The sequence below is a fragment of the Falco naumanni genome, chromosome 6 (genome assembly GCF_017639655.2).
Source record: "Falco naumanni isolate bFalNau1 chromosome 6, bFalNau1.pat, whole genome shotgun sequence".
Taxonomy (NCBI): Eukaryota; Metazoa; Chordata; class Aves; order Falconiformes; family Falconidae; genus Falco; species Falco naumanni.
In genome coordinates, this window is record NC_054059.1 from 28,354,519 (window position 1) to 28,380,799 (window position 26,281).

Below are 26,281 nucleotides of genomic sequence, written 5' to 3' on the forward strand. Positions count from 1 at the left end.
AATGGGTTAAAAATACAGAATACCTTTATTGCATATAATGAAGGACGATTTACATCAGTTCACTTTGTAGGGCAAGATCCTACTTCGGTATTGATATTTATCTTTTGCCATCCTAGTGGCGACGTTTGCAGATCCAAACAAAACTTTTTTTTTTCTAGAACACTAGTTGTAATCCAGTCAGAGGATATTAAGCAACTTCGAGGATTAGACCCTTAGTGAAAGTTTGTTCCCTTTAGTTTCATGTTTCCTTCGGTTGGCTGCTTGAATTGTCCTTCTATAATTTTGCACTGGAGTATATCCTGAACAAATGGGGAAGAGATTCTGACCTAGAAGGAGAGACCTCTTATTAGCGTACATACTTTTAAATTACAGTAGCTATCTGAAGCATCTTGACATATGATAGAGAGCGTTGTTGCTATATGGGTTTGATTCAACTTGTTACTTAAACAAGCAACCTCCCACCCTTATTTCTCAAGGAGAAACTTTTAAGATCTTTCTGATTTAAATTAATCCATGCCACTTTGGAGATACCCAGTGTATTTGTAATGTTGCTGCTGCTGTTAAACCAAAGGATTTAGGTGCGTTTCCAGCAGTAACTCGGTTGTACGCCCAGGCGCACCTGTGAGGCGCGGGAGGACGCCGGGACCCGCAGCGCTTTGGTATCGCAGTGCTGGGGCAAACTAAGCCGCCCTGTGTCGGTGTCAGACTTCGCTAAAAACGCGTTGAGCAGAGGAAGAAGAAAGGAGGTCACGTAGTGGGGGAGAGGGCGAAGGGAACCGCGTTTTTAGCGCGGAGGAGATGCCAGGGTGAGTCCCGCGGCCCCCGCCGGGACCCCTCGCCCAGGGCCGGGACCCCGCGCCCCAGCGGGGAGCCCCCGCCTGCCGCGGCCGGGCGATGAGCACCGGGGGCTCCGGTGCCAGGGCCTGGCCCCCGTGAGCGCAATACGTGCAGGGGGGACGGGGGTAAACCGGGGGAAGAGGGGGTTTCCCTCAGGAAAGCGGCCTGTGACAGCGGGGTGCGCCGCCGGGCCCCAGGGAGGCCCCCAAGCGCGGGGGAGCAGCTGCCCCGCGAGGTTTTACTCTCCCGGACCGGCGCCGTCACCCGCGCTGTAACGCGGCGGGTATCGCCCACTGCCCGGCCCGGCCCCACGGGCCGCCCCAGCCCTGCCTCGGCCGCCGCCCCCCGTCCCCCGCCGAGCCCCGCACGGGCACGGGGCACCGCCCCTCCCCGCCCGGCCGCCCAATGGGGGCGCGGCAGCTCCGCCCCGCGGCCTGCGGCAGCCAATGGGAGGCGTCGCGCGGCGCCCGTCCACCTGCGGCTGCGGGAGCCACCTGAGCGGGCGAGAAAAGCCGACAAAACCCGTCGGTGCGGCGGGCTGCGCGCTGCTCTCTCCGCTCGCCCCCGCCTCGCCCTCCCGACCAGCCGGGCCAGTTCTGCCGCCCGCTGCCTCCGCCAGACATGACACAAGACTACGACAAGTGAGTGACGGGGGGGGGGAGCGGGTCCGGTCCGACCGGTGCTGCCGCCCCCCCGGGGGGGCTGCGGCGAGAGGGGCTCGCCGCCCGGGGCCCGATCTCCTGCGGGGTCGGGCCGGGCCGGGGGGGGGAGCCGCTCTCTCCGGCCACCCGACGCTCTCCATCTTCTCCGAGGAGTGACCGGTGGCTGCGGCGGGGCGGTGCGAAATGGCGGGGGGAGGGCGAGCCCCCGGGGGGCGGAGGGGCCCGGCGGCGAGCGGCGAGGCAGGGCCGGCTTTGAAACCCGACACCGGCAGCGAGGCGTGGGTCAGCGCCGTCGCCGTCCGCCCCCCGCCCCGCCGCGCCTTAAATGCGGGCGGCGGCGGCCAGCGGGCCGCGCCGTCGGGAGGAGCGGGCGCCGCCGCAGCGCCGGGCTGCCCCTCTCCGGCGGGCTGAGGGAGGCGGGCGGAGCCGCAGCGGCGGGCTGTGTCCCCCGCCCCCGCCGGAGCCCCGCGCCGCTGCCCGGCGGCCGGAGCGGCCCCCATGGATTTCTACGAGGCGCACCCTTCCAGCAAGGTGGACTTCGGCAGGTAAGGGGGCGGCCGCGGCCACCCCCGCCCCGCCGGCGGCCGAGGGGGCGGCCGGTGAGCGCGGCCGCAGCTGCCCCGCACGGCGCGGGGCCGGTGCCAAGAGTTACAGCCGCGCGCGCTGTCGGTCGCTGCGGGACGAGCGGGCGGCGGCGGCCGGACCCCGCGCGGTGGTCGGTGTCACCGCGCCCCTCCGGGACGGCGGCTGCGGGCGCCGTAGGGGGATAGAAAATGGGGTATGCGGAGCGGTTTGAGGACCCGATCACAAAATTACGTTGTCTTGAATGGCCGGTGACTGGGATGCGCCCCGTTCCTAGCGAAAGCACAGCGTTCTTACCGAGCGGGGATCTTGTAACACGCTGATTCTTCTAGCAAGAGGACGCGAAGGCAGCCGCTGGCTGTCACCCTGTGATTAGGACGTTTCATACGCGTTTTTCCCTCCGATGACACCGAACGGGTGAGGCCGTAGCAGGTGCGGTCGTGGCACGTCGGAGGCGGCGGCAGGAGCGCTGCCCCGGCGCGGTGGGTGCGCGGGGCGGGCCGGGGTCCCGCGGCGCCGCGGGGGGATGACGGGGTGGGGTGGGGGGGCTGTGAGGGTGGGAATAGGTTCTGCCATGTCAGCGCAGGACGTTGTGGGGGTTTTGCAGGCGAAGAGAGAGAGACTGTCTGCTTTTTGTAACGTTTCTCTGCAGCTTTGGCCATGTAGGACATGCAGTTCAGAAGTTATTAACGCTGCAGGAGGAAACTTCTTTCCAGCCTTTGCTGGACACACCTACTACTCTGTGAGCAGATCCACATGCTGGTAATCTGGAGACCTAAAGCTTATGGAAAATAAACGTTTACCTCCTTTTATTAATATCTTCTCATTTTTCTGGGGAAAAAAAACAACCCAAAAACCAAACAAACCACAAACACAGCTGTGGTTCTGTTCAGGGATCGAGTTACTGCCAAGCCCGGCGCTTCTCTCGCTAACTGCAGATAATTCTTTCCACGCTGCTTTTAGGGTGGTAGGTTACCTGTAGGGCAATGCGCGTTACACTTAGGTGTTGCAATGAGAAAGAAATCACAGTAAAATACAAAGTTTTTGCATTCGCTACGTTTCTGGTTAGTGGCTGCTTTAGTCCTCGATGTTGATTCTCCCTTGGTTCTCTCGTTCCTTGTGAACATTGTGGACGGAATCGGCTTAGTGGTCTTGTGAGCTCCAGCGGGGCTGACTTAGCAGGCAGGGATGGATCAAGTGAACCGTACCCAGGTTATTTCAGTTGCCTTTTTCTTCACGAGTGTCTTTAACTGGAGGATTTACCCATTTGCTATGGATATTCAAGGTTTCTTTTATTGCATTGTGTAAGAATGGGAGCTTGTACCATGTCGCTAAAGAAAATTCTGCATTGTCTTCTGCTGCTTGCCACATTTGGATAGAAAATGGATATCCTCAATACCCGAGGTGGCTGCGTTTCGGTATCTGTGCCAGTGTGTACGCAGATATGTAGGAAGACTTAAAGAAAGGGCTTGGTGCAAGGGCTTGTCTGTTTTTTGTCGTCGTTAGCTTTTTTTCCAACTGTATAATACTGATTTATAGCCACAAAGTGCTCTTACAAGTCCTGGAAACTCCCACTCGCTTTAAGTGTCTTCAGTTCAGCCAAGCTGTTCTATTGAAGCTCTAGACTACTTGTGTAAATGATAAAGGATCGAACGTGTAATTTGCAAAGTGCTTCGCAATCTTTTTGGTAGAAGGTGGTGATAAATGTAGGATATTGTTAAGCTGATTAGAGTATTTCACAACTTTCTGTATTTGTAGTATATTTTGATCTCTGAATGCATCTGGGTAAATGAAAAGAATGCTTATCTACAGAGGGAAGGGGTGTGATGGTGGTGGGAAACTGCTTTTTGTGGGCTTTTCTTGTTTGGTTGGCGTCTTTTTTAAAAAAAAATATTTATTTTAAGCTCTTATGAATTAATTAACAAATGCTGAGTTTTGGATTATTTCAGAAAATAAACACCCCTTCTCTCCCCACTAATCTGTAGTAACACTTGCACTGAAAATAATACTATTTGAACTAGTTTAACATTCAGACTTAAACAACATGAGCTTGAATTGACTTGAAAGATGAAGTGTGTATTTTACCAATAGAACCAAAATCTATTAAGTTGTCTAAGCTGGTAGGATAACATTTTTTACAGATGTCCGATTTTCTCTTGTGAGCAGAAGGTCCAAGTAGTCTTGGAGCTCTCTTGGTCCCAGCAAAATATATTTTTTTAATATTTATGTACTACAACATAAAGGGGAAAACTCCAGGTTTTCTCTTCCCTGCCCCCCCCCCCCTTTTTTTTTGCCTCCTCTCCTCCCCCCATTTGTTGAGGGTGTTACAAACTAGTGCCACCACTTACTTCAGCAGTAACCAGGCAGTAAGTCTTTAGGCTTCCCTCCTCAGAAAAATTCACTGCCAAATTGATTTGAGGCCCCTTTGACCAATTTCCTTGTCTAGTCTGTAACTAGTGGGCAGCTTCTAGGTGGTGCTTTTGGATACGCTCTGATACATACGGGGAAAGAGATATTTTGTTAATTCACATTTATCTAGTTCCATGCGGGAACTGGAGCAGGTTGTGGCTTGGTAGTATTACATAGGGTGTAATAAAGGTTTTGTAGGTGGTAGGCCAGTGGGTGCGTGTAACTTTCTGGGTTGGATTCAGAGCGTGAGGAGGTCAGTTCTGCTCTTGAACAGCTTTGCCCCTTTATATAGGCTGGTGTAATCCAGCTGAGTTTGGTTAAATTAATCCTGATCTACACTGAGCACGAGTGAGATCAGAATTAAGTTTCTGGGCTTTTTGTGTTGACTAATCCTTCCAGCGCACTGAATCAGAATATGAACCCTGTGAAACTGGGGCAGCTAATTTTGAAGAACTTCAGGAATGTTTTTCATGCGTTCTAACAGGTGGCTTTTTTCCCTTTCTTCTTTTTTTTTTTTTATGATTCAAGTAAAAGACCCGTGTTGGTTCTTCAGAATGACTCTCTCTACTCTCAGAGACGTCCTTACACCAGTGAAGATGAGGCCTGGAAAACCTTTCTTGAAAATCCCCTTACAGCAGCTACCAAAGCTATGATGAGCATCAATGGTGATGAAGACAGCGCAGCGGCCCTTGGACTGCTCTATGATTACTACAAGGTAGATTGGCGTGGGTATGCTCTAGCAGCCAGCGGAGCTCTTGTTCCACCTGTGGAAAAGGTGTCATTTGCTAGAGGATTTTTACAGAAGCTTTGAGTAGGTCTCAAGGACTTTAAACTATGTAGCTTTTAAATGGAAAAGGTTCCATGTTCCTTTTTCTGAAAATTAGTTTAATTTTAGCTCGGTAAAATAAGATCTCCTGGATCTTAACGTAATGGGTCAAAAACTTCAGTAGCACTCTGCCTGTTGACTCCAGGCTCTGCAGGAGGCAACGTATTATAGAAATAGTCATGAAGAATGAGACTTGGGTGCATGTCCCTGGCTGAATGTGTACACACACGGAGAAGGACACTTTGCTGCTTTTGCTCACTTGATCCCTGTTCTGGCGGGACTGTTGGCTCTTGCTGGGGCTTTGATGTGCTACCTTAGTCTCAGCTGATACTAAGCTGTAACTACAGGTTTCTGGTGGTGTGTGTGGTGGAAGCGCCCACCTGAAAGAGTTGCTGTCTGCTTTCTTCTAACCTTCAAGCGAGCTTCAACTGCTGTAATCTGTTAATCCTTTGACAACTGTTGCTGTCTTCCCCAGCGTTCACAGTCTGCTTGGAGACGTAAGCCTCCCTAGATGCTCACAGGTGAACTGAACGCAGTCAAACAGATAACCTTCTGGTTTCTGGGGGATACATTTTGCTGAGCTTTCTTTCCTAAATACTAGAAGTCTAAGTCAAGGTAGTTACCTCCAGTCAAAGTCGGGGGACACCAGCAGGTGTTTCTAGGCACGGAGGCATCCTGGTTGTATTAGACACCTGCATTATGGTGGCCTGGCTCACCGGGTGGAGATGCCTGTTTTTCTTTGCTCAGCATGCAGGGAAGCCAGGAGGCTGACTCTGCTCGTGTGCCTGACCCTTTGGCTAGTGTCTTTTAACAGTAGTGAGTGCAATTGCCAGCCTCAGTATGTTCTTCAAACATGAGGACAAGTTGCCTTGTGCATATGAAATCCTTGTCTACTCTTAAAAGAGTTGAACATGTCTTACGTATCAAAATATTCTTGTAATGCTTAATATGGAGATTAGCACTCCACACACACACGACAAAATGCCACAGACTCACTGAGGTGGATGTTATTCAGTTAGTTGTGTGAGAAAACTGGCTTTCTGCTTTGTGCCCGTGCTTGCTATGCTTTTGGGGAAAAAACCCAAAACACTTTCACCGGAATGATTTTAATCCACAGAATCAACTTTGATTTCTAAACCTGTACATTACAAAGAAAATGTTGATGCTGATCTTTCACGCTTGGCAAAGCAGAAGGGATTTGTTGTACATTAATGTCTAATTTGGGGTTTCCTCTTATGTTTGAGTGTCAGTGGGCGTACAGAGGAATCAGTGGAAGAACACGTATGCCGCAAACTTTGGTGAAGCAAAATGGTTAGATGTTGAAGGATTTATTGAGGGCTGTTATGAAGTAATGCTAAAGGGACGACGTCTAGGCATTTCTAGTACGCCCCCTCTGCAATATTAAAGACAGCTGATGAGATCACCTTCATATAAAAAAAAAGGCAAACCAACAAAACCAAGCAACTCAAGTTTTCTTCCATTTGATTAATGGGCTACAGTGATAGCTCAGGTGTGGTTAATGAGGCCTTATGGGGAAACAAACTTTTGATCAAAATCTAGAGTTTAGGAATATTGGGCAAATGTAGCTTGGTAGACCCTGGTTTTTCAGTGACCAGTTAGTCGGCCTCCTAGCAGTCTTAAGCTAGAGGTTCTCCAGTTTTTGGTGGTTATTGTGGAAAATCCAACAATTCTGGTGTTATTGGAGATTTCCAGGTTATGTGGAAGAGCCAGGACTTAGGTTTTAATTGGGGGCAGTTTATGGAAGTGTGCTGTTCACACAGGTATGCCATCAGCGTTTGAGTTAGTAGCAAAGTGGTGGTTCCCTGTGTTGCACCCGAGCTGGCAAGCGTGGGCCATATCTGAGCAGGCTTCAGTGAAGGAGGGTGGTGGGAGTTCACAGCTCCTTACACCAGAAGGTGTACGCTTTGCTCATTCAGCACGCACGTTGAGGGTGACAAAACTCCTGGGCACTATGTGTGGGCTTGCAGAGGAGCTTGCGTGGACTTGCTGTGTGCTCGACCTGAGCACCACGGGCTTGTGCCAGCAGTGGCAAGAACTGTTAGGGTGCTCCAGTGAAATGAGCTGCCACAGGTCAAAGAGTTGAGCATCTTCTGTATGCCTTGGCTTTGCAGTGCAGCCAGGAAAGTGGCACGTATCGGTGTGTGGACAAGGTGGCTTGTGTGACTGACCTTACGGTATGTGGTGTTTTCAGGACAAATCCTGTCCATGGTGTAAGATATGAGGAGTGGTATTGAGCCATCTTAAATACAGAGCACGGGTGGTTGCCTTTTGTTTATAAAAGGTTTAATACAGTTTGGGCCAGTGTGTTGAATGTAGCCGTGCAGAGAGATGAGCTGTAGCATCCCGATACACTTATTGGACCTGGGCCTCCCCAAATCCCCTGATTCTCACAGAGAAAGGAGAACCTTGAGTGTTTTTTGAGGAGGTGACCTAGAGAGCAATAGTTCTTGAGGAGGGGGCTGTGGAGCAGCATCCTTTCACAAGCCATGAGCACATTTAGCAAGCTGAACTCTGCCAGCCTGCAGAGGAGAAAACCTGCACCACCAGTGCAAACCCTGGGCATCTCCTGCTGGTCCTGTTCACCCTGATGCTGGTGCTCCAGCCAGGGATGGACAGTTTTCTGCACTGGTCTTCCCACTGCGTGGTGCTGGCAGGAGCCAGGGCCAGCACAGTGGGACAAGTCAGCTACACAGGGATCTGCAGGGCCTCACCTGGGGCGAGCCTGGCATCCCAAAGCTGCGTGAACATCAGTCACGCTGCAATGCTAATAATGACTGGTATCAGAAAGCAGTGCTTTCTTAATTTGATCAGGTAGCTGCGTTTTGAGAAGATAATTTTTTTTTGTATGGGAAGAAGAATGCAATTGTAGTGTGTCTTGTATTTCCCAGGTTCCCAGGGAGAGGAGATCTTCGACAGCTAAACCAGAGGTAGAACATCCTGACCAAGACCATAGCAAAAGGTATTAGTTTTCATTATTGCATGCCTGCGTATCTCCACCAAAGCTGCTGAAGGAGAGTAACTTGCTGCGCTGCAGTGTTGTGCTGGAAGAGAGAAATTGTTTGCTTTTACGCTGTGCCCCAAATTACTGTGTGGCCCCAGGAAACAGAATGGGAACTGGGCCATGATGTGGAGAGCTGAGGCACAAACTGCTTCTCATTGCCATCCGTCTGCTTTCCGTGTACTGCTGTCATACGGTCAGCATAGCAAAAACTGCTCTCTTTAACACTAGGCACAGCCTGGTAGCACAAGCGCCCCTTCCCAAGGCTGTGGAGGTGACCAGTGACCCTTTTACTTTTGCACGCGGTTACTTCAGTTCCTCACTGCTGATTTTGTTCTCGGGCACCAGCGGCATTGCTGCTTTGTGCGTGGGCTGATAGGGAAGAACTTGAAAGTTCTTGTGATTTAATTTGGTTTTGTATTGTTTGTGGACTTATTTTGTGTCCTCTGGAACAGCTTTCTTTCTTCCTCTTTGTCCTCTCTGTCTTGTGCATCCCAAGCAGAAGATGGTATTAATTAGGTAAACATTATGAATGTGAGGTTTATTCAACCCAGGCTTCCACTCCTATCATCTTCTTCCTTTGGACAAACTAGAATGCTTTAAGGATGTGAGGTGAGGTTTTGTGGTCTGGCTGAGCAGATTCAACAACTTGTTGAGAAGAGCAGTCTGGTTAGCAGCCATGTGTTCCCACTGCTCCCCTCGTACCAGTTCTGATCTTTAACTGACCCATAACCTAGCAGGGGGGAAAAAAAAAGTGGCTAGTTTTCTCCTAGTGGAACAAGCCGAACTGGCTCACCAAAGAGACGGGGGAAGGAGATGGGGGAGCGTCAGAATTGGTGCAAAGAAGAGGGCAGGACCATGTTGTGGGGAGGGAGAAAGGGAGGGCAGACTGACTCGGTGGCTACTAGCTGTGAAGTCAGCTCAGCCACAGATCTTATTGCTGTCCTGGCAGAAATTAGTGTGGTGGAGTGGGAGGTTATGCAAACTTCTCCTGGGAGTCTTGGTGTGGATTTTCTTGGGGGTTTGTGCACGAAAGAGGGATGTAATTTCCCTATTAGAGCTTCCTGGGTGGTGTGCAGTCCTAGAGCAGAGGAGCAGCAACTGCTCTCAGTCCTGCTCCATCTCCCAAGAGCAGTTTTATGGAGCCTGCGTGTGCTGATGTATGGTGGGAAGGGCCTTGAAGCACTTGGTTTTGGACTGCCCTTTTCCAGGCAGTGAGGATCTGGGCTGTGAACCCTCACCTTTTTGCTCCAGGGTAATTCAGCTCCAAGGTGGGGTTGTTAGCAGTGGGTGAGGTTTTGTTTTGTTGTTTGGTTGGGTTTGTGGTTTTTTTTTTTGGGGGGGGGGATGTTTTTGGTGTTTTTTTTTAATGAGTTTCTCAGCTTTTCAGGTTAGGATTGAGCTGTTCTGCACAAGCAGGAGAGCTGGTGTCAGCTGTCCTTGTCCAAAAAGCTGAGTATTTCTAGATCTTGTTTAATGAGAAAATGAGCTGTATAATTTATGCTTTTTTTTCCTTTGGCCTTTAAAGGAACAGCATCCCAAATGTGACAGAACAGTCTCTCATTTCTGCTGGAGAAAACAGAGTCCAGGTTCTGAAAAATGTGCCTTTCAATATTGTCCTTCCACACACGCCCCAAATGGGCATGGACAAGAGAGGGCATCTTACAACCCCTGACACAACAGTCACCGTTTCAATTGCAACCATGCCTACCCACTCCATCAAAACAGAGACACAGCCCCATGGCTTTGCAGTGGGCATCCCACCAAGCGTCTACCACCCGGAGCCCCCCGAGCGGGTGGTGGTCTTCGACAGGAACCTCAATCCTGACCAGTTCAGTTCCAACACCCAACCTCAAAACTCCCAGAGGCGAACGCCAGATTCCACCTTCTCAGAGACTTTCAAGGAGGGTGTGCAAGAGGTACCAAGAGAGGCAGTCGCTCTGTGTGTGTGTGTGTGTGTGTGTGTGTGTCTTGGTCTGGGTGGAGAGATCCAGTTCCATCTTTAGTTGTTCTTATGTGAGCCAGATATCTGCCCAGTGATTTAGGAATAAAAGACTTTTTTTGCAAAGGTGCAGAAGTACAACTTGGTAAATAAAACCTTCCCAACATGAAATCATTATCAAAAGCGAATGATTAATCTCACTGGTGACAGAGCCTTTGGCTTGCAGAGTGTGGAAGTAGTTACCTCAATCCACAGAACCAGGCCAGGTTTTGCAAGAGTTCAGCACTCTGTGGCACTTTTGCAGGTACTGAAGTGAGGTGACTATGTCTGTGAGCTTCCTTACTGCCAGCTTCAAGGAGTGGTGTGTGTCAGTGAAAAATGGTCAGTTTATTTAGGGGCCTTGAGCAAGAGTCAAACCTGGATGAAAATCCGTGTTCTTTTGTTTTATGGTACCAACTGAAAAAAACCAGCATAACTGTGTTTTGATTTTTAAGCCAGGCCTCAAGGAACTGTGTAGCTATGACTGTTCTTTGAGATCTGGGAAAACTTGTAAAATGTTGCCCTAAAGCTGGCTCAGAAGCTTGTGAGATGTTGTGCTTAGTTGACACCCAAAAGGTTTGGATTAAAACTCTGCTAAAGTGCCCTGTTTGTACAGACAAAAAAATCGATTGTTATCTGATGATCAGTTTGCCTGCCAGAGGTTCTGTGGTAAGAGTATCTGTTTAATCTTGACTTTTCTTGTTGCTGTGTTAATTGTTGTGTTGTTTTGCTTTGTGTCTACCCCAGGTTTTCTTTCCTACTGAACTGAATCTCCGGATGGCCAACATGAATTCAGAAGATTATGTTTTTGACAGCATTTCTGGGTAATGCTTTAAGGCCCCTGTTTGCTCGTATCTTCCCTTTCTCTCACGGTTGTCCATGAGTGAGCAGTACGTCTCGTGCCCTTCTGTGCTGAGTCTCTGTCAGGCACTGCAGGGGCTGCGGATCTCAAAACCGCAACAGTGTCTGCTCGTTTGAATTTCACAGTTGAAAATCCTACCTGTATCTTTAAGGAAAAGTGCTTTAAGGGAAATTACCTCCAGGGTTGGAAATACCGCCCAGTTGTAGTCGCTGTCCTTGTACCAGCTCTCTGTCCCATGGGACGTTGCAGTGTGGTCTGTCAGCTCTGCGGTGGCGTCAGAGCTGGCTTCTAGCTGTGTCCCTCTCCCTGGTCAGCTGGCATTGCTCTCTCCCTGCTGGAAATCTACAGCAGAAATAGGAAGTATGAAACTCATCTGAACTCTTAAGGGAGGGGAATAAACTAGTTGTTTGGTTAGTTGCAGTTGACCAAGAGGAAAGAGGAGAAAAGACGGTGGCCACTCAATGGCTTATTAGCTTGTGAATTTAATTTAATTACTAATAGATATTCTGTTCCATGAAAGTAGCTTGCTGCTCTTGGTCTGAATAGGGAGCTTCCAGTCTTGCCTGCTGACGTGTCTTGGGATTTAGCTTGCCAAGAAGTTCTCTTAAATGTTCATTCGTGAAGGAAATGGTTCAAAAAGGGGCTCATCCTGTTTTCCAACTTCCTTGCCTGTTGATGGCTTAGTGAGTCAACTAAAGAGTTTGGAATTTCTCCAAATTAAGATGTGGAACATTTAATCGGCTTTCCAGGAAAATGCCTTAGCAATCACTGCCCTCTTCGCTCTGTAGGAATAATTTTGAATACACTCTGGAAGCCTCCAAGTCCCTCCGACAGAAGCCTGGGGACAGCACGATGACTTACCTGAATAAAGGTCAATTCTACCCGATCACGCTGAAAGAAGTCAGCAGCAGTGAAGGAATCCATCACCCCATCAGTAAAGTCCGAGTGAGTGGCAGCTCTTGTGTTTTTGGGGGAAAGAGGCTGTCTACAGTGGTAGCCTCAAACTCTCCCAAAGTGCAGCACTAAGGCCAGCTTACCTGATGTCTTACGTCGGTGTTCGTTCCTTTGCTGTCCACCTACTTCCAGACCAACCCATCCTGGCTCAGTCTGTTAAGAAGTGGTGTCAGCACTTGTCTAAAGGTGGTGCAATGCCTGGAATGAGATCCTTGAACTCCAGTTAGGAGAGCAGTTCTGCTCATCTCTGTTTATGACCCAGAAAGCGCTGCTTTCCTGTTTGGCAGCAATGTGCCAGGTACGCTGCGGTGCGTCAAGTTGGAAAGCCTAAAGCAGAAAACCTGATACCAACAAGATTGTCCAAAACAAATGTACTCTCTGGCCTCCTTCCTCTTTCACGTGTTTCTGGGTTTGGGTTTTTTTGGTGGTGGTTTTTTGTTTGTTTTTTTTTATTCTTACCCCCCTCCCCCTGTCCTTTCAGAGTGTCATCATGGTTGTATTTGCAGAAGACAAAACAAGGGAAGATCAGCTCAGGCACTGGAAATACTGGCACTCAAGACAGCACACAGCCAAACAAAGATGCATTGACATAGGTAAGGAACGTTCACTGCTGATGTCAAACTCCAAACCTAATTCCTTGGCAAGATTTGGTTTTCTGCTACAGCTTTGTTATTTTAAGGAACCTTTGGATGGATCATCTCTGTGCTGTCCGTAGCTTTACTGGAAGCCCAGAAAGAGCTTTTGATTGCTTGGAGCTAATGCTGTAGTTTTTAGGATTCCTTAAGAAGGCTGGTTTTTGGAGGATTTTGGTTCACGAGCAGGCTGAGTTTAGAGTTTTGCATTGGGAGATCTAACACACCCCCTGCCTCCAGACTATGGTTGCTTTGCAATATCTTGGTGCATGTAGCTAAATTGCAGCTTATAAGAGTCTGTGGCTGTCCTAAATATTGTGTTTCTTCAAAGCACAAGATCCTTGTAGAAATACCTCAACGCTAATGATCCTCCTTCCCACAGCTTTGCTCACAACTGGTCTTTGGTACATGTAAAAAAAGAAAACACTGCAAATTTCCACTTGCCTCCAGACAAGGCTGGGGCTGGCTGGCTTCCAGTCTTCTCTGGCTGAAGGCTGGGTTGTACTCCTCGTCCCTTCCTTCTGTGAATAAAAGCAGGGATTAATCACTTGGCACTTAAAGTAGACGCGCATGCAAATCTTTGTTTGTTGTTGAAGGAGTTTTATTGAGAGCTTATGCCCTTGCTGTACAGGGTAGAGTTTCCTGGGCATAGCAGGTTATGGCACAGGACATGCAGTATTTGGGACATCTGCCTTTTTCACGGGAGTTTCTAGTTTGGAATTTCTGCCGAGTGCCATTTCCCTCCTTCCTCCTCTTTGATTCTCATGGAAAAAACAAAAAAAACAACATTTCCAGCCTTTTTTAATGATCCGTTCTTAAGTACAGTTCAGCTTCCTTTGCTCCTCGGGGGTTGCTGAGGAGTTGCAGTTTCTGCTGCTTTGTGTGATTAAAGACTCCAGATGGTATCGCCTCTTTCTCTCCCTCATGCATCCTTCTTTCTAACAGCGGACTACAAGGAGAGCTTCAACACCATCAGTAACATTGAGGAGATTGCATACAACGCCATATCCTTCACTTGGGACATCAACGAGGAAGCAAAGGTAGGTGACCATGATCACCCTTTTAGTAGATTCGAGGGCTGGGGGAGGGGAAGGGTGTGTGGCCTACCTGGTGATTAGCATGTAACAAGTTTGTTTACGCTCTTAACATTAGGCAAAACCTTCTGGCTATTTCTTAAGAGGGTTTACATGTGCAACTGTGGAGAGCTTTGCAACTGCTTTAAGGTTCTTGGCAGAACTGCCTACCTGACAAACAAGTACTGACAAAAGGAAGCGCTGAGCATTTCCAGGGCAGATGAAGTGGTGCAGGAGGTGTGATGGAGCGTAGCTAGGCTTGGCAGTGAGCACAGTCTCCTGGAGGATCCCTGCGGGAGGCTGGGGGGGGGGGGGGCAGCTCCTGAGGGCGTTAAGGCTGTGGCGATGGGCTTGCCTTTAGCAGAAGAGGGAGTAGCTGCTGCCTTTGAGCTCCCAAAGCATGCATTGCTGAAACCACAGATCCCAATACCCAGTGACCTATTTCAAGTTAGAGCAGCCTCCTGGTGAACTCTGGTTTGATCTTTTTTCAGAACTTTGGGCACTACGGTAGATGCATAAGTATGGGCAGCTTCCCTAGCTAGTAGCTAACTGCAGCTGTTTGAAGCCACTCCAGCTTTTGAAAAAGGCTTGTGCATCTTCTGGGTGCAAGGACAGCAGGTGGAGTCATCTCTGTTCCAAAGGCATTTCCCATCGGTTTCTTGCTGGAGCCAAAGTACAGGAATTTTCTTTGGAGAGTTTCGTTGCTGCCTGGGTTTTTGTTAAAAATTGGGGAAAACTATGGATGCTGCAGATGGCCATGTTTAGGGAGAGCCTAGCTTAGGGGGACATAGGAGCTCGCAGCAAAGGTCTTTCTCTGGAGCTGTGCATGCTGCTACGCTCTGCAGGAGGCACAAGGGGTGTTGTCACTGCACAGAGCTCACTGTCACCATGAGCTTTCCTCTTTGCTGCAAAAGGGCTGTGGAGAAAAGAGGCACGGAGAGATTATGTGCAGGTTGCTCTTGGGTTTCAGCTCTGTGAGAGGTTTGGGGTGCTTGGCAGGCAGCAGCGAGGAGCCGTGTGTGCTGCTGCTGCTGAAAGTGCTGCCCTGCAGCATGCGTGACGTTCCTTGCGAGGCTGGTGTTGGGTGCTAGCCTCCCCTGATCACCAGATCTGGCTTCAGTGGGGTTGGGAGGGATGGCAGCGAGGGCCTTACCTGCTTGGAGGATGCTAAAATGCTGACCTGAGTTTTTTGAAGCATGAAGCACTTTGCTATGTGAGCAAACAAATGAAGCTTCAGAAGGGCTGCAAAAGGAGGCAGTAAGTGTTCCTGAGATGTTATCCTGCTGCCATAACCAGCCTGACGTTCAAGGTACCCAGGTAAACGGTGTCTGCAAGGTACTCAAGGGCTTAGGATTTGCACACAGGGATGGACTGTGCAGACAGCAATGATTCCAGGTCTCCAAGGAGTTGGAGGCACTTAGCAGCTCTGCAGCTGCCTGTCCGCTGGCTGAGCCATCCTACAGCAGTGGGGATGGGCCACTAACCCAGGAACAGGGCTTAGACCTGGTGCTGAGAACCCTGTGGCTGCCCCAAGGAAAGCCATTGCTTCCCACCAGTTGACAGAGGCCTGCCCTGTGCAGCAGGTGCTTATGGCCCAAGTACTCCACAGACCCCTAAATGAGTAGTTTCAACCTATAGTGAAGTTGCCAATAGCAGCTTGCAAAGGTCTAAATACCCTCATGGTGATCCTTCAGCTCAGGGCTGAACTTCCTGGGCTAAGGTGGTATGGAGAGGTATGTGGGAAGCCAAACTAGTTTTGTAGCTAGATGGAAATTTGCTTCCAGATTCACAGTCTGGGTGTGTGAGATCCATACGGTTTGAGTATTGGTTTGTATGAACCTGCAGAGGGGACTGTGGATACCAAGAGTGCAAACGTTGGCTCCTGGGATCAGAGTCATATTCAGACAAAAATACTCTGGACTTCAGTGTTCAAAGAACTGGCATTTTTAGCAAGTGCTCTGTGTGTTTAAGTGTCTAACTTTATTTTACTTTTTTTTTTACTTTTTTTTTCCCCCCTCTGAGTGGATGTGTTTTGTCAATGATTGGATTTCTCACCAGTAGAGCTGTAGTTCTTTCTCAACTCTTGTGATCTTATCAGTAGATGCCTGAGCCAATTTCAACAATTTTTATTGCATGGTTCATTTACCTTGCATGCTCTCTTTTATTTTCCTTTTCTTCCCCCCTCCCCGCCCCTCAGCCTTGAATTATATGAAGAGAGCAGGGCATAAGAGCACTGAGTCTTTGATGCTACAGAAAGTCCTCCACAGTAGTAAATATAGTGTCTTCTGTGTAATAATTGCAGCAGTACTGCATAGATGGTAGGTTTTATCAGCCAGCAAGCATTGATTATTAGATTATTAGAAATTTGCTTTCTGAGCCCTGAACCTGAGCCAGGTGATTCTTGTGGGGGTCGCTGCTTCTCCTGTTTCCCTCTTGCTGTTGCTCCCAGTTTGCTGTGGGAATGATTTGATCCTGTGCAGCAGTGTGAAGTGGGAGGTGACGAGGCTCTTATGTCTGGAGTTTCTGATGTAATTCCTCATTTAGGCACCCAGGGCTCCGGGGATGTTTCAGATTTAAGATAGAAATAGTATATTATCACAAGAAGTTCCCCCTAGCAGCTCCGGGACCAGGTACTCGCCGTTCTTGTGCTAGCCCTCGTGGGGATGCACAGGAATATCGTACCTCTGCCGCTTTGTCCGTGCAGGAGGTGTTACCTGCCTGAGAGCGCGCTTTGCCAGTCTGCCAGTCCCCTTGGGGCGCTTCGGGGATTTTGTAAAATACAGCTTTCTGGTGAAGAAATGCTGCTTTTGGGCAATACAGGTCACGTGCTCCTTCTGTAGCAAGGCAAATGTGCGGGTTTTGCAGCTCGGAGTCGGGGAATAGAAGGGTGTTGGAGGTGCCGTCAGCGATGCGTACTTCCCAGCAGGGCATCGCCGGGGCTGTGGGCGCTGGGCGCAGCAGGCGGGTCTGGCTCTGCACGGATGGGGTTGTCGCACAGCTGGCAGCGTTGGCGTGCTGTTCGTGAGCCGGTGTGCGTAGAAACCAGGAGTATTTCACGCGTGACGGATTTCCCACTCTGGGGCCAGACCGTGTCCGTGGGTTTTGGAGCAAATGCTGTTTCTCTCTGGCAGCTCCTCTCTGCCCTCTTCTGTTGCTCTGGGACATCACAGGAGCTGCTGGCGGTGGCCACCTCTTCTGAGAGTGGTGGGTTAAGTATTTTCTGACCTTTGCAAGAGTGTGTTCAAGCTGGAAAAGAGACCAGGATCCAAAGCCCGCTTGTTCTGAGACAGTGAAGGGAGCTGAGGGTGGGGTGGAAGGCCAGGCTTCGAGAGGGACAGCCCTGAGATCAGGAGGAGAGGGGGGTCAGGGTTGGGAAGGTGGACGCTGTGGAGTGGGGAAGTGGGATTCAGGTGGACTTCCAGGTGTCTGTGTTAGAGGTGAAGTCTGACTCCCACCACCTGACAGACTGGGGGAGGGGAGTAATTGGATGGGGACACAATCATGCTTTGTGAGAAGAAAAGGGGAGATGTTGAACTGGGAAGTCAGTTGACAAACTGGTGAGTTGTTGCATAGGATATTTAGGAAAGCCAGTACACTTACTCAGTCTGGAGCCGTCCTGGTTGGGTGGAAGCGTGGTCTGATGAGTCTGACAAAGATGTGTAGCTGATACTCGCTTGCATGCAACAGGTAATGCTGGAGTTACCCTGAGGCTTGTGGAGACTTCAAACAGTTTCCCACCCTGTCCCAAATGTCTGCAGTGTTGGGCAGACAGTCGAGGTGGGGTTCTTCTCCTGCAAAGAAGCCTTTAGATGTCTGAAGGCAAGCTCATCATCTTTAGCCTCTATGACTTCATTAGGGATGGGGTGTCTAGAGCTGAGATGGAGTTTTCTATGGAGGTGTCTGCCCCTTCTTGTTGATTGAGCAGGCTTGGCTATCTTTAAAATCGGGGGATTTTAAAGGTAGGGAAGAGGAGTCCTGTCCCTGCAGCCCTTTGAATGTCTTTGACCTTCATATGTCAATCGGTAGAAGCGTTTATAGGTTCAGGTCGTGAGTTTTTGAAGCTGGGAACCATCTCTTTCCAGGTCTGTATGGTGTACTCATTTCTCCTTCTCTTGGTTGGTACCCGTTAGAGGTCTTCTAATGAAAATTGCCCCTACGTGCATGGTTAAATGCATATTTCTTTCAGATGTTTCCGGCTACTCTTCGTAATGTTGTCCGTTGTCCTGTTACCTCTGTTGTGTTACCCGTTAGGCTGTGAAGCAAATTCTCTATCCCATAACTCTGGCCTGGGGACATGGCCTGCTCTCAGGTCAGTGGCAGTTGAACAATCTGGACAGATCAGTTTCCCCAGGGTTAGCTGGCTTTGCTGGATCCTGCTTTGTTGGAATCCTGTCTGAGCTCCTGCCCCGTGGAGCAGGAAAGTTGGGACCTCTTGTCTGAACAGGGCAAGGTGTCGCCTGCACAGTGATCGCAAGAGCCTCCTTGCCCCATTTTTGTAGTCCTAACAGTGCGAGGACCCTGCTGTTGTGCTTGGGGCACCCCTTCCACGCTTGCCCATGGGTCCCTTCTGAAACTAGTGTTGCTTCCAGTGGCTCCCAGAGAAGGGCCCCCGTGGAGGTCTTCTGTCTGGCTTGCTTTAGGCTGGATGGTGGGACTGTAGCCAAAAATGATGTCACTGTACATTAAGGGCTCTATTGTCCTCCCACTCCTTTCCTCAAAAAAAAAAATAAAAAAAAGGCATTGTAAGCCAGATGCTGTGTGTGAAAAGACCCTTTCTACTAAGAAGGGATACGTGATGAGGCTGTAACAGGCATTTTGAGCTGGAGAATATCATGGTAGAGCTTTCTGCTTTCTTTCCACCAAAGGAAAGGTACTGTGGTATCTTTTAAGTGATGCCCTGAATGACAGAGCAACTAAACAATGCTGCTTTTTTTTCTTTTTTTTTTTTTTTTGTCCAAGAAATGTGGAAGTGTCCATATATAGGTAATTTGTGGCTAATTTGGGTTGGCCTTTTGAAATAGCAAATCGGGCAACGAGAGTGGTCTTCTGGCAGATCCTCATGTGTGTTGAATGAAGTTCTTGGCCAGGACTTTCTGTTCAGATGAGCTGTTTTTGGAGAGGGTGGATCTCTTGCTACAACTTGAAATAAGGCTGGGGTGTACACCACTGATTTATTATTTTAAGAGTTTATTCTAGCATAATCCTCACTTGGTGTTCACTGCAGGAAGAATTTCAACTTTTTTGATTGATGAATATTGCATGCATTTATATGGATGCCATTGTAATGAAACAGCAGTCATATGCCTCATTAGAGAAGGTGTTGCCACCTTCAGCAGCATTGAGTAGGTACAGGTTTGGCTAGTTAGAAATGAAACTATGAAATGTGATGAGTCAAACATACTTAAAGAAAAGAGATTGGTTTGAAGCCAAGGCTGCAGACCACAAGTACTTTGAGGTGCAAGTACACACAGCTTTTGGAGCAGTGACATAGGAAAGTCATAGCAAACATTGCTTGCCTGCCTCTTAGTACAGATTTCCCCCTACTCTGTCCTGGGTTTTCTTACAACCAAGAATGCATTGCCTTTGATTTAAAGTGCTGCGAATTAGAAGCAGGTTTTCAGCTCAAGAGTTTTTCTTCAGAACTTGGTGTGCCAAACTCCACCATCCGTCTGGTCTTCCAACCAACTATGGAGCTTTTCTAAAGCTGAAAGAAAAATCTTCCTGATGGTGGCTTTCCTATAGAGAAAACTAGGAGGTGATCCCTGCCACACCACACGCACCCCGCCCTTTCCTCCATTCCCTTTATATCTGATGGCAACACTTCCTTTTCAGCCATTTTTGTGCCTTTATAGATTTAATTCTTTTAGGGTTTTTTTTTGGGGGGGGGGGGGTTGTTTGTTTTGTGGGTTTGGTTTGTTTGTTTCGGGGGTGGTGGTGGGTTTTTTTTGGTGGGATTTGTTTTGTTTGGGTTTTTTACATATTGCCACTTTCTTGCCAAACTGCTCTTTTTTTACTTTCTTTCCGACCAACCTAAAAAAAGCTGACACCTGGCCCTGCGCCTTTATCTTATCAGAGTGTGGGGTGGGAGGTAGCATCAGTAGGACTGGGAACCTCTATAGCCACATTTCCCACGTGTTGTGAGCACAGACATTCCTGTATTTCCTTGCCTCAGAACAGGTTGGAATAACAATTAGTCCTGCTCTTTGTGAGCAGGAATATGTATTTTCCTTTCATTACCATTCATTTTTGTCTTGTTCATGGAATGAACTTGCTAGGAGGCTGTTCTTTTATCTGGGGCTGGGTCGTATTTCCCACTCGGTGTTCCTTGGCGTGGCATGGAACCCTGCGATGTGTTTTGTGTCAGTCACCCGAAGTGGGCTTGGTAAATTCGAATGCAAACTAACTTCCCTGGGCTGTGAGCAGGATGGTGCTGGGTCTGGCTGCGTGGAGCTGGAACGGATGCGGCTCTGTGGCGCATCTGCCAGACAAGCCTTATTTGGAGCGTCCGATCCCAAAGGCAGGAGGGTGGCTGGGGAGCCCACAGGTGCATGAATTGCCCAATTTTTTTAATCTCTCTTTCCTGGCTTGCCTCCTGCTGATGCAAAACCTGCGGTGCATGTGGGAGGTGAAGAAATGAATGTGAGAGCAGTGAGATTAGCCACCTCTCAGGTGATCTGTACCAAAGTGTAGGGTTGTTTTTTTTTTTTTTTCTTCTTTTAAAGACAGAACAGTCTTCCCAGCGCTGCTTTCTTAGGATGTGCCTTTGCGGATGTGTACAGACAGACCTGTGCTTGCCCTGCCTGCACTTCAAGCTGCCTGGCTGTGACCCAGAGCCGATCCTGGAAGCCACGTAGCTATGTTAGTGCAGCACAGTGCCCAGGCTGGTGGCTCTGCCTCTCGCAAGGGCTTGGAGCTGGGCCGGTATAACATATAAAGCTTTGGGGCTGGAGGTGATTTACATCTAGCCAGCTCACAGCATAAATGAAGCACACACGGACAAATCTCTAGAAAAGACCCTTTGTATTTTCCCTTTTGTTTTTATATTTGTCCAAGCTTTTAGAGAAAACATATGCTTTCAGCCGTCAGTATTGAAATAACAACCTTTGAACTTCCGGATAATTTTTCTTCGGTGGAGGGTTGATAAATGAGTTGTGGAATTTGGGCCTAGGGCTGCTCCTTCAGCTAGCCAGCAAGGAGTGTGTGACCACGCGCTGCATACCCCTGAATTGCACGTGCATCCGTGGGAGACCAAACAACCTGGGAGCTGCTGGGCTGTGCATTGACATTCCCAGAATTCCTGCTGGCAGCCGGGGTGGGGAGCGGCTGTGTCCTGGTGTTGCCATAGCTGTGTAGCTTCCCGCTCCCTAGTGCTGGATGATGCATGCCTTGGTTCTCTGAGGGAGTCTGCGCGGGCAGAGGCGGAGGGAGCTGGTTTGTGTCCTCTGGTGCCAGCCCAACTCCTTTTATTTAGGTCTGATGGATCCCTCACCTTATCTGTTCCTCTGGTTTTTATTCTGCTGTTGTAACCTCACAGGCTCCTCTTCCTGCCAGTTCGGTTGAGGGTTTCTGTGACCCTTTGTCCTGCAAAAAGTGAAAATAACTCGTAGATCAAGTCAGCTGCGCAGTGGCTGCTGCCCTCCCCTCCAGAGACCACAGGAATGGCCTTGCTGATCCAAAGGAAAGCAAAGCAAGAGGCAGGGTAGGTCCAGCAGGTCCAGTTGTGCAAGGGCTGCGTGTGGCCCCAGGCTGGTCCGCAAGTAGGATGCGCGGTGACTGGTAACAGGGGAGACACTGCCTTGGTGTTGGGGAAATGGTCCTAGGGCACGCTGGAATCCCTTTGCTTACTGCGTTTTGGGCAGAACGCTGAAATTATTTAGCCACCAACAAGAAAAACAATATCCGACTGCATTCCCTGGAAAAGTTCATCGTGGTTTAACCTGTCCCTGGTGACTGTGTTGTAGACTCCAAACTGTGTTTTGTACAAACACAGTAATCCAAAACCAGAAGCATCCTGACAATTTTAAGTTGAATATAACATTAAAATGAGAGACTTTTGCCTACTAGTGCTAGAAAAGAGCTGAAGTTTTTGTCTGAGTTATCAATAGAGAAAGAAATATCCAATGGACTTGGACTATTGAATGATGTCTTCATCCTCCAAGTACAAAAATATAATGGAGCATAAATAGGAGGAGGTGAATTCAATTTGCCTGTCTTCTATTGAAATTAAAGCCATGTGGAGCAAGGTGAGCAGACTGATAGTCCCAAGTCTATCTGTGTAGGATCTTACCCGGAAGGATGTACAAGACTCTGCACGATGGTGAGATCTGTTACGTGGCCATTACAGTCTCACCCATGCTTGCATTTGCTGGGGACTGGCCAGAGTTTATGGTGTGCTAATACCCATCTGAGTTGCTTGCCATTACCTATGGCAACCCCAGACATTGTCGAACTGTACCTATGTATCATTCCTTTTCAGCTTTGCTTTGCAGTGAGTCAGAAGAGGCTGTACAAGATGACATTTTGTCTAAAGCTGCTGCATATGTAGCCTTTGGACTGATCAAAATTGCTGGTGCTTTTTTGTGTGACAAGAGAGCACGGTATCCAAGATAAACTGAGGAGAAGAGATCTGGGTATGCAAGCCTTCATTTAAAAAAGGCATCTTTCATCTCGCTGACAGCGAGGTTCCTGCAGTGCTTTGATTGCCCTTTAATTATGCCTGTTTTTCCTGGTTTGTTTGAAAGGCAGATCTTGTTAGAAAAAGGTGCTGTGTGGAAAGAACTTGGCTGTCTCTGCTGCCCTTCCTTGAGGGCACACAGCAGAGCTGCCGGATTAATTTTTTTCTTCTGCATTATTAAAATGGAAGATTGTTTCTCGTAGATTTGAATGTAGGCACGGTGTGTTTCTCCCAGGTTAGGCAAGGAGGGGTGCAAGTGGTCGGGTGCTTAAAGCAGACCAGGAAGTCATGAGGTCTGGCTTCTTCCCACGCTGACTTCCAGCATGATCCTGGAGGAGGTGTTTTAATCCTTCTGCCTTTGGTCTTCGGTTGTGTGTGGCTGGGCTGCTGCTCATCTGCCCCAGAGGCTGCAGGAAACCCAATCTGTTGTTGGGTGGAGGAGGCTCTGTAGGGTGACTGTCAGATGGTGGGGGGTTAGCAGCTCATAACAGCTCATGGGTTTCACGCTGTTCAGTGTTTTATCTGAAACCTTGCCATTGTGGAGCCATTAGTCTTGATGGAGAATGTCTGCTTTCATCAATAGCAAGAATTTAAAAAAAAAAAATCAACAACAAAAAGAAAAGGAAAATAAAACCTGGCTTTAGTTGGAGAGAAAAGCCTGGAAATATGATTGAAATAGACTAAAGGCTTAACTGCCAAGCAAGCGAAATAACTGGAGAACAGGTTTCTAATCCTTTTAGAAATCTCAGTTTTAAAGAAAATCTGCATAACTTTTGAGGGCTTGACTCACGTTTGTAAGTGCTCAGGCTTGACAATGCTCTGTTTTTAAATGCTGTCTTTATGTTGAATCTTGGGAGGTGAGATGAAATATATTTTTTTTTTTTTTAAGTAACAACAAATCTTAATATAGCTGAGAATGCGGAACTGCCCTTAGAAAAATAGGTTGGACACATGAAAAGGAATCTTGCTCAGCAGGCTGAAGACGCAGAGCAACTTCTGTGGTTACGTTTTTCTTTCTTCTGGCAATTTTGGGGTGGGGATGTAGCTGGCGTAGTCACTTGGCCTTATGTTTCTTTTCTAATGCAAGTCAACTCTTCTTGAACAAAAAGCACCTGGCTGAAACTGTTTTCACTCAGAGTGGAAAAGCTGTTTGCTAAAAATCTGTTTTTGTGGAAATTGAGGCAACCTGAAGTTGCTCGAGAATAGGAGTTACGGGATGGGTAGGGAGAAGATGATGATCCTTTTGAACTGCCGTGGTGTTATATGAACAGAGGACAGGCTGGCTCGCTGTTGCTTCAGAGAGGTGATTAGGTTTTTAGTTGTCATCTCCTGCCCAGAGTCCTGAAGACTTAAATGGCATGAAAATGAAGTCAGCTGCTTTAAGCCAAAGCTAATCAAATGAGGAGACTTTAAAGTAGGAGGATAATCTTTGTCATCTGATAGGCAATCCCAGATTCCCATGGGATACCCACGCAGCTCCACCGTAGTAGCGTGCATCTGTCATGCTGAGACCAACCCCTCCCTCTACCTTCAGCCCAGCATGCTGCGTAAGCTTTGTGTGGCTGACAAGCCTTGAAAACTGAAAATGTGGACCTGGATTCTCAGAATTTACACCAATTGCTAGGGAACTGATGGCTGATTTTGCACGTTGGGTCCACTGGGTATCTACCTGTGTGAAACTCAAATGGGGCATTTCACAGAAATTTCGGGGCTGGGTTGGACCTGCTGGCATGGCTGCTTGGGCATATTTTCTTAAAGAATGCAGTCGTTTCCTCAAACAGAAATGAGAGTTGTGTGTGAATATTCAGTATGGGTAAATAAATTTAAAATTAAAATTAAAAATGTAAAAATATGCAAACACCAGAGTCAAGGCTCTTTTAAAAAACAAAACCCCTGCTCAAGGAACACAATTATTCAAGTTGTGCATACATCTGATTACCTAGCTCCGAAGTGGGTGAAAGCAGCTCTTCAAACTCCTTGAAGCTTTCCCCCCGGGGTGTGCCAGCAAAATGCCCTTGTAAAGTCAAAGGTAGCAAAAAGGGGGAAGGGGGGACCTGGATAAATGGTAGCAAAGCCATCATTTGGGTCAGTTTGGGGGAACGTTGAGAAGGGCCGATTTTAAAAGAATTTTCCTGGCTGAGATTTGAGACGTATTTAATGCTTTCAAAAAAAAGTCATCTTGGAACAACGTGGGTTTGGGATGCTGAGACACAGGCTGTAGCGCGAGCAGGCACTGAGCACTGGCTTCCCTTTGGTGCTGCTGTCCCTGCGTGTTTTCCTGGCTCGGGCCACCACGGAACAAGCAGCGCAGGTCAGGTTGGCTGGGGATGGGGCTCTGCTGGTGTGCCGTGCTGGTGTGAGTTCATGTCGTGTCACATGTTTCCGTGTCCCTTTGCACAAGCGGGACCCAGCGGGGGCATTGTGAGATGGTGCGTACGCCCCAGGGAAGGGATGGGGACTGTTTGCCAAGCTGGTGTGCCAGCAGCTGTCTCCCCACTCCGGGGTAGCTGGTGCTCACAAGGGCCGCGAGAAGTTGCCGGTGAACCTCAAACATTCAGACAAGTTATTGGAGAGCATGCTTATCTATCTAATTCTCTTCTGCACCCCCCCCGCCCCCAGCTTTTTATACTACTGTGCTACATATGCAGAAGGGGAAAGGAAAGCTTACGTTCCTACTCTGGTGGCAGTTACTGCATTTCCATTTCCCCTCTTCTGTTAAAACTAGTAACGGGTGTTGCGGAATCTGTGCGAAGAAGCACGGTAAGCATTTTGCAAAACGACAAATCCACCCCAAACCCCTACGCTTTTCAAAACCTATCTTGAGGCTTTGCAGCGCCGGGACGGCGCCGGGAGGTGGCACTAGGTCACCGCACAGACTGTCGCATGGGGTCTTTGTGGTAGTTGCACATGAAGTAAGCTATCGGATAGTGGGCTAGCACTGCAAAATCTCTGGCAAGGTGCTTCTGGCTCCCAAGGCTTTGATTATTTATTTATTTATTTATTTTAAAGCAGTAGGTTGCCAGCCTTTATTCTCGGGGCAGAGAGGAGAGGAGCTATTGCAGGTCTTGGTAGCTTGTAAATTCCTGCTAATTAATCGTTGCAGCTTCTTCTGACACATGCCAGTAATGAGGACTGTGTCTAGAGAAGAGTCTGGCACGCAGCAAGCCCATGTTCTGGGTACAGAGTACTCTGGTCTGTCTGTTCATGTACACAAAATAATATTTCTTCCTTCTGTTAAGTAGCATTGGACTTGTTATCTGGTTGTGGTTTTTTGTGGTTTGGTGTTTGGGTTTTTTTGAGGGGGTGTTAAGGGGTTTTTCGGTGGTTTTCTTAAGGCAGCTATGAAAATGAAATTAGATATGTTAAATTCTCTTAATTAATTTTCCCCATAATTCAGTTTCTTTAAGAATAATGAAAATACTATCTTCTCCTTTTGATCTGAACATTAACAGGGTATTGTAGGTCTTACTGGGGAATATTCAAAATAGTGTTCATCTTCTTAAGTGTACAGCCTGAAAACTCTTTCACTGAAATAATAGCGTTATTCCTGTGTTTAAAGGTAATGTGTTGCCTAATATTTTTTTAAAAGCCTTTAATATCACTTACAAAAAAACCAAAAAAAAAACCACCCAAAAAACCCACAAACCCCAACCAAGTAGTTTCAAGCATAATCTGTGCTCATAGCAGTTTACGTAAAACTCATGGAAAGGTTTGTTTTAACTTGCAACATAAAATTTTCAAAGTATGGTTGTGGTCTTACTGAGATGGTA

The 26,281-nt window shown here is 48.3% G+C and overlaps 1 protein-coding gene across 1 annotated transcript in view; it reads left to right on the forward strand.

Annotated features, from left to right (window-relative positions):
• The first annotated feature begins 5,025 nt into the window (after positions 1 to 5,025).
• The window catches only part of GRHL1 (grainyhead like transcription factor 1), a 39,580-nt gene continuing 18,324 nt past the window's right edge, over positions 5,026 to 26,281 (forward strand). Inside the window, exons 1-7 of the mRNA XM_040599163.1 lie at positions 5,026 to 5,205; positions 8,226 to 8,296; positions 9,864 to 10,254; positions 11,064 to 11,140; positions 11,967 to 12,123; positions 12,614 to 12,725; positions 13,710 to 13,804. Of these exons, the coding sequence (XP_040455097.1) occupies positions 5,140 to 5,205; positions 8,226 to 8,296; positions 9,864 to 10,254; positions 11,064 to 11,140; positions 11,967 to 12,123; positions 12,614 to 12,725; positions 13,710 to 13,804 (969 nt within the window). The 5' untranslated portion in view covers positions 5,026 to 5,139. The remainder of the gene's footprint in view (positions 5,206 to 8,225; positions 8,297 to 9,863; positions 10,255 to 11,063; positions 11,141 to 11,966; positions 12,124 to 12,613; positions 12,726 to 13,709; positions 13,805 to 26,281) is intronic.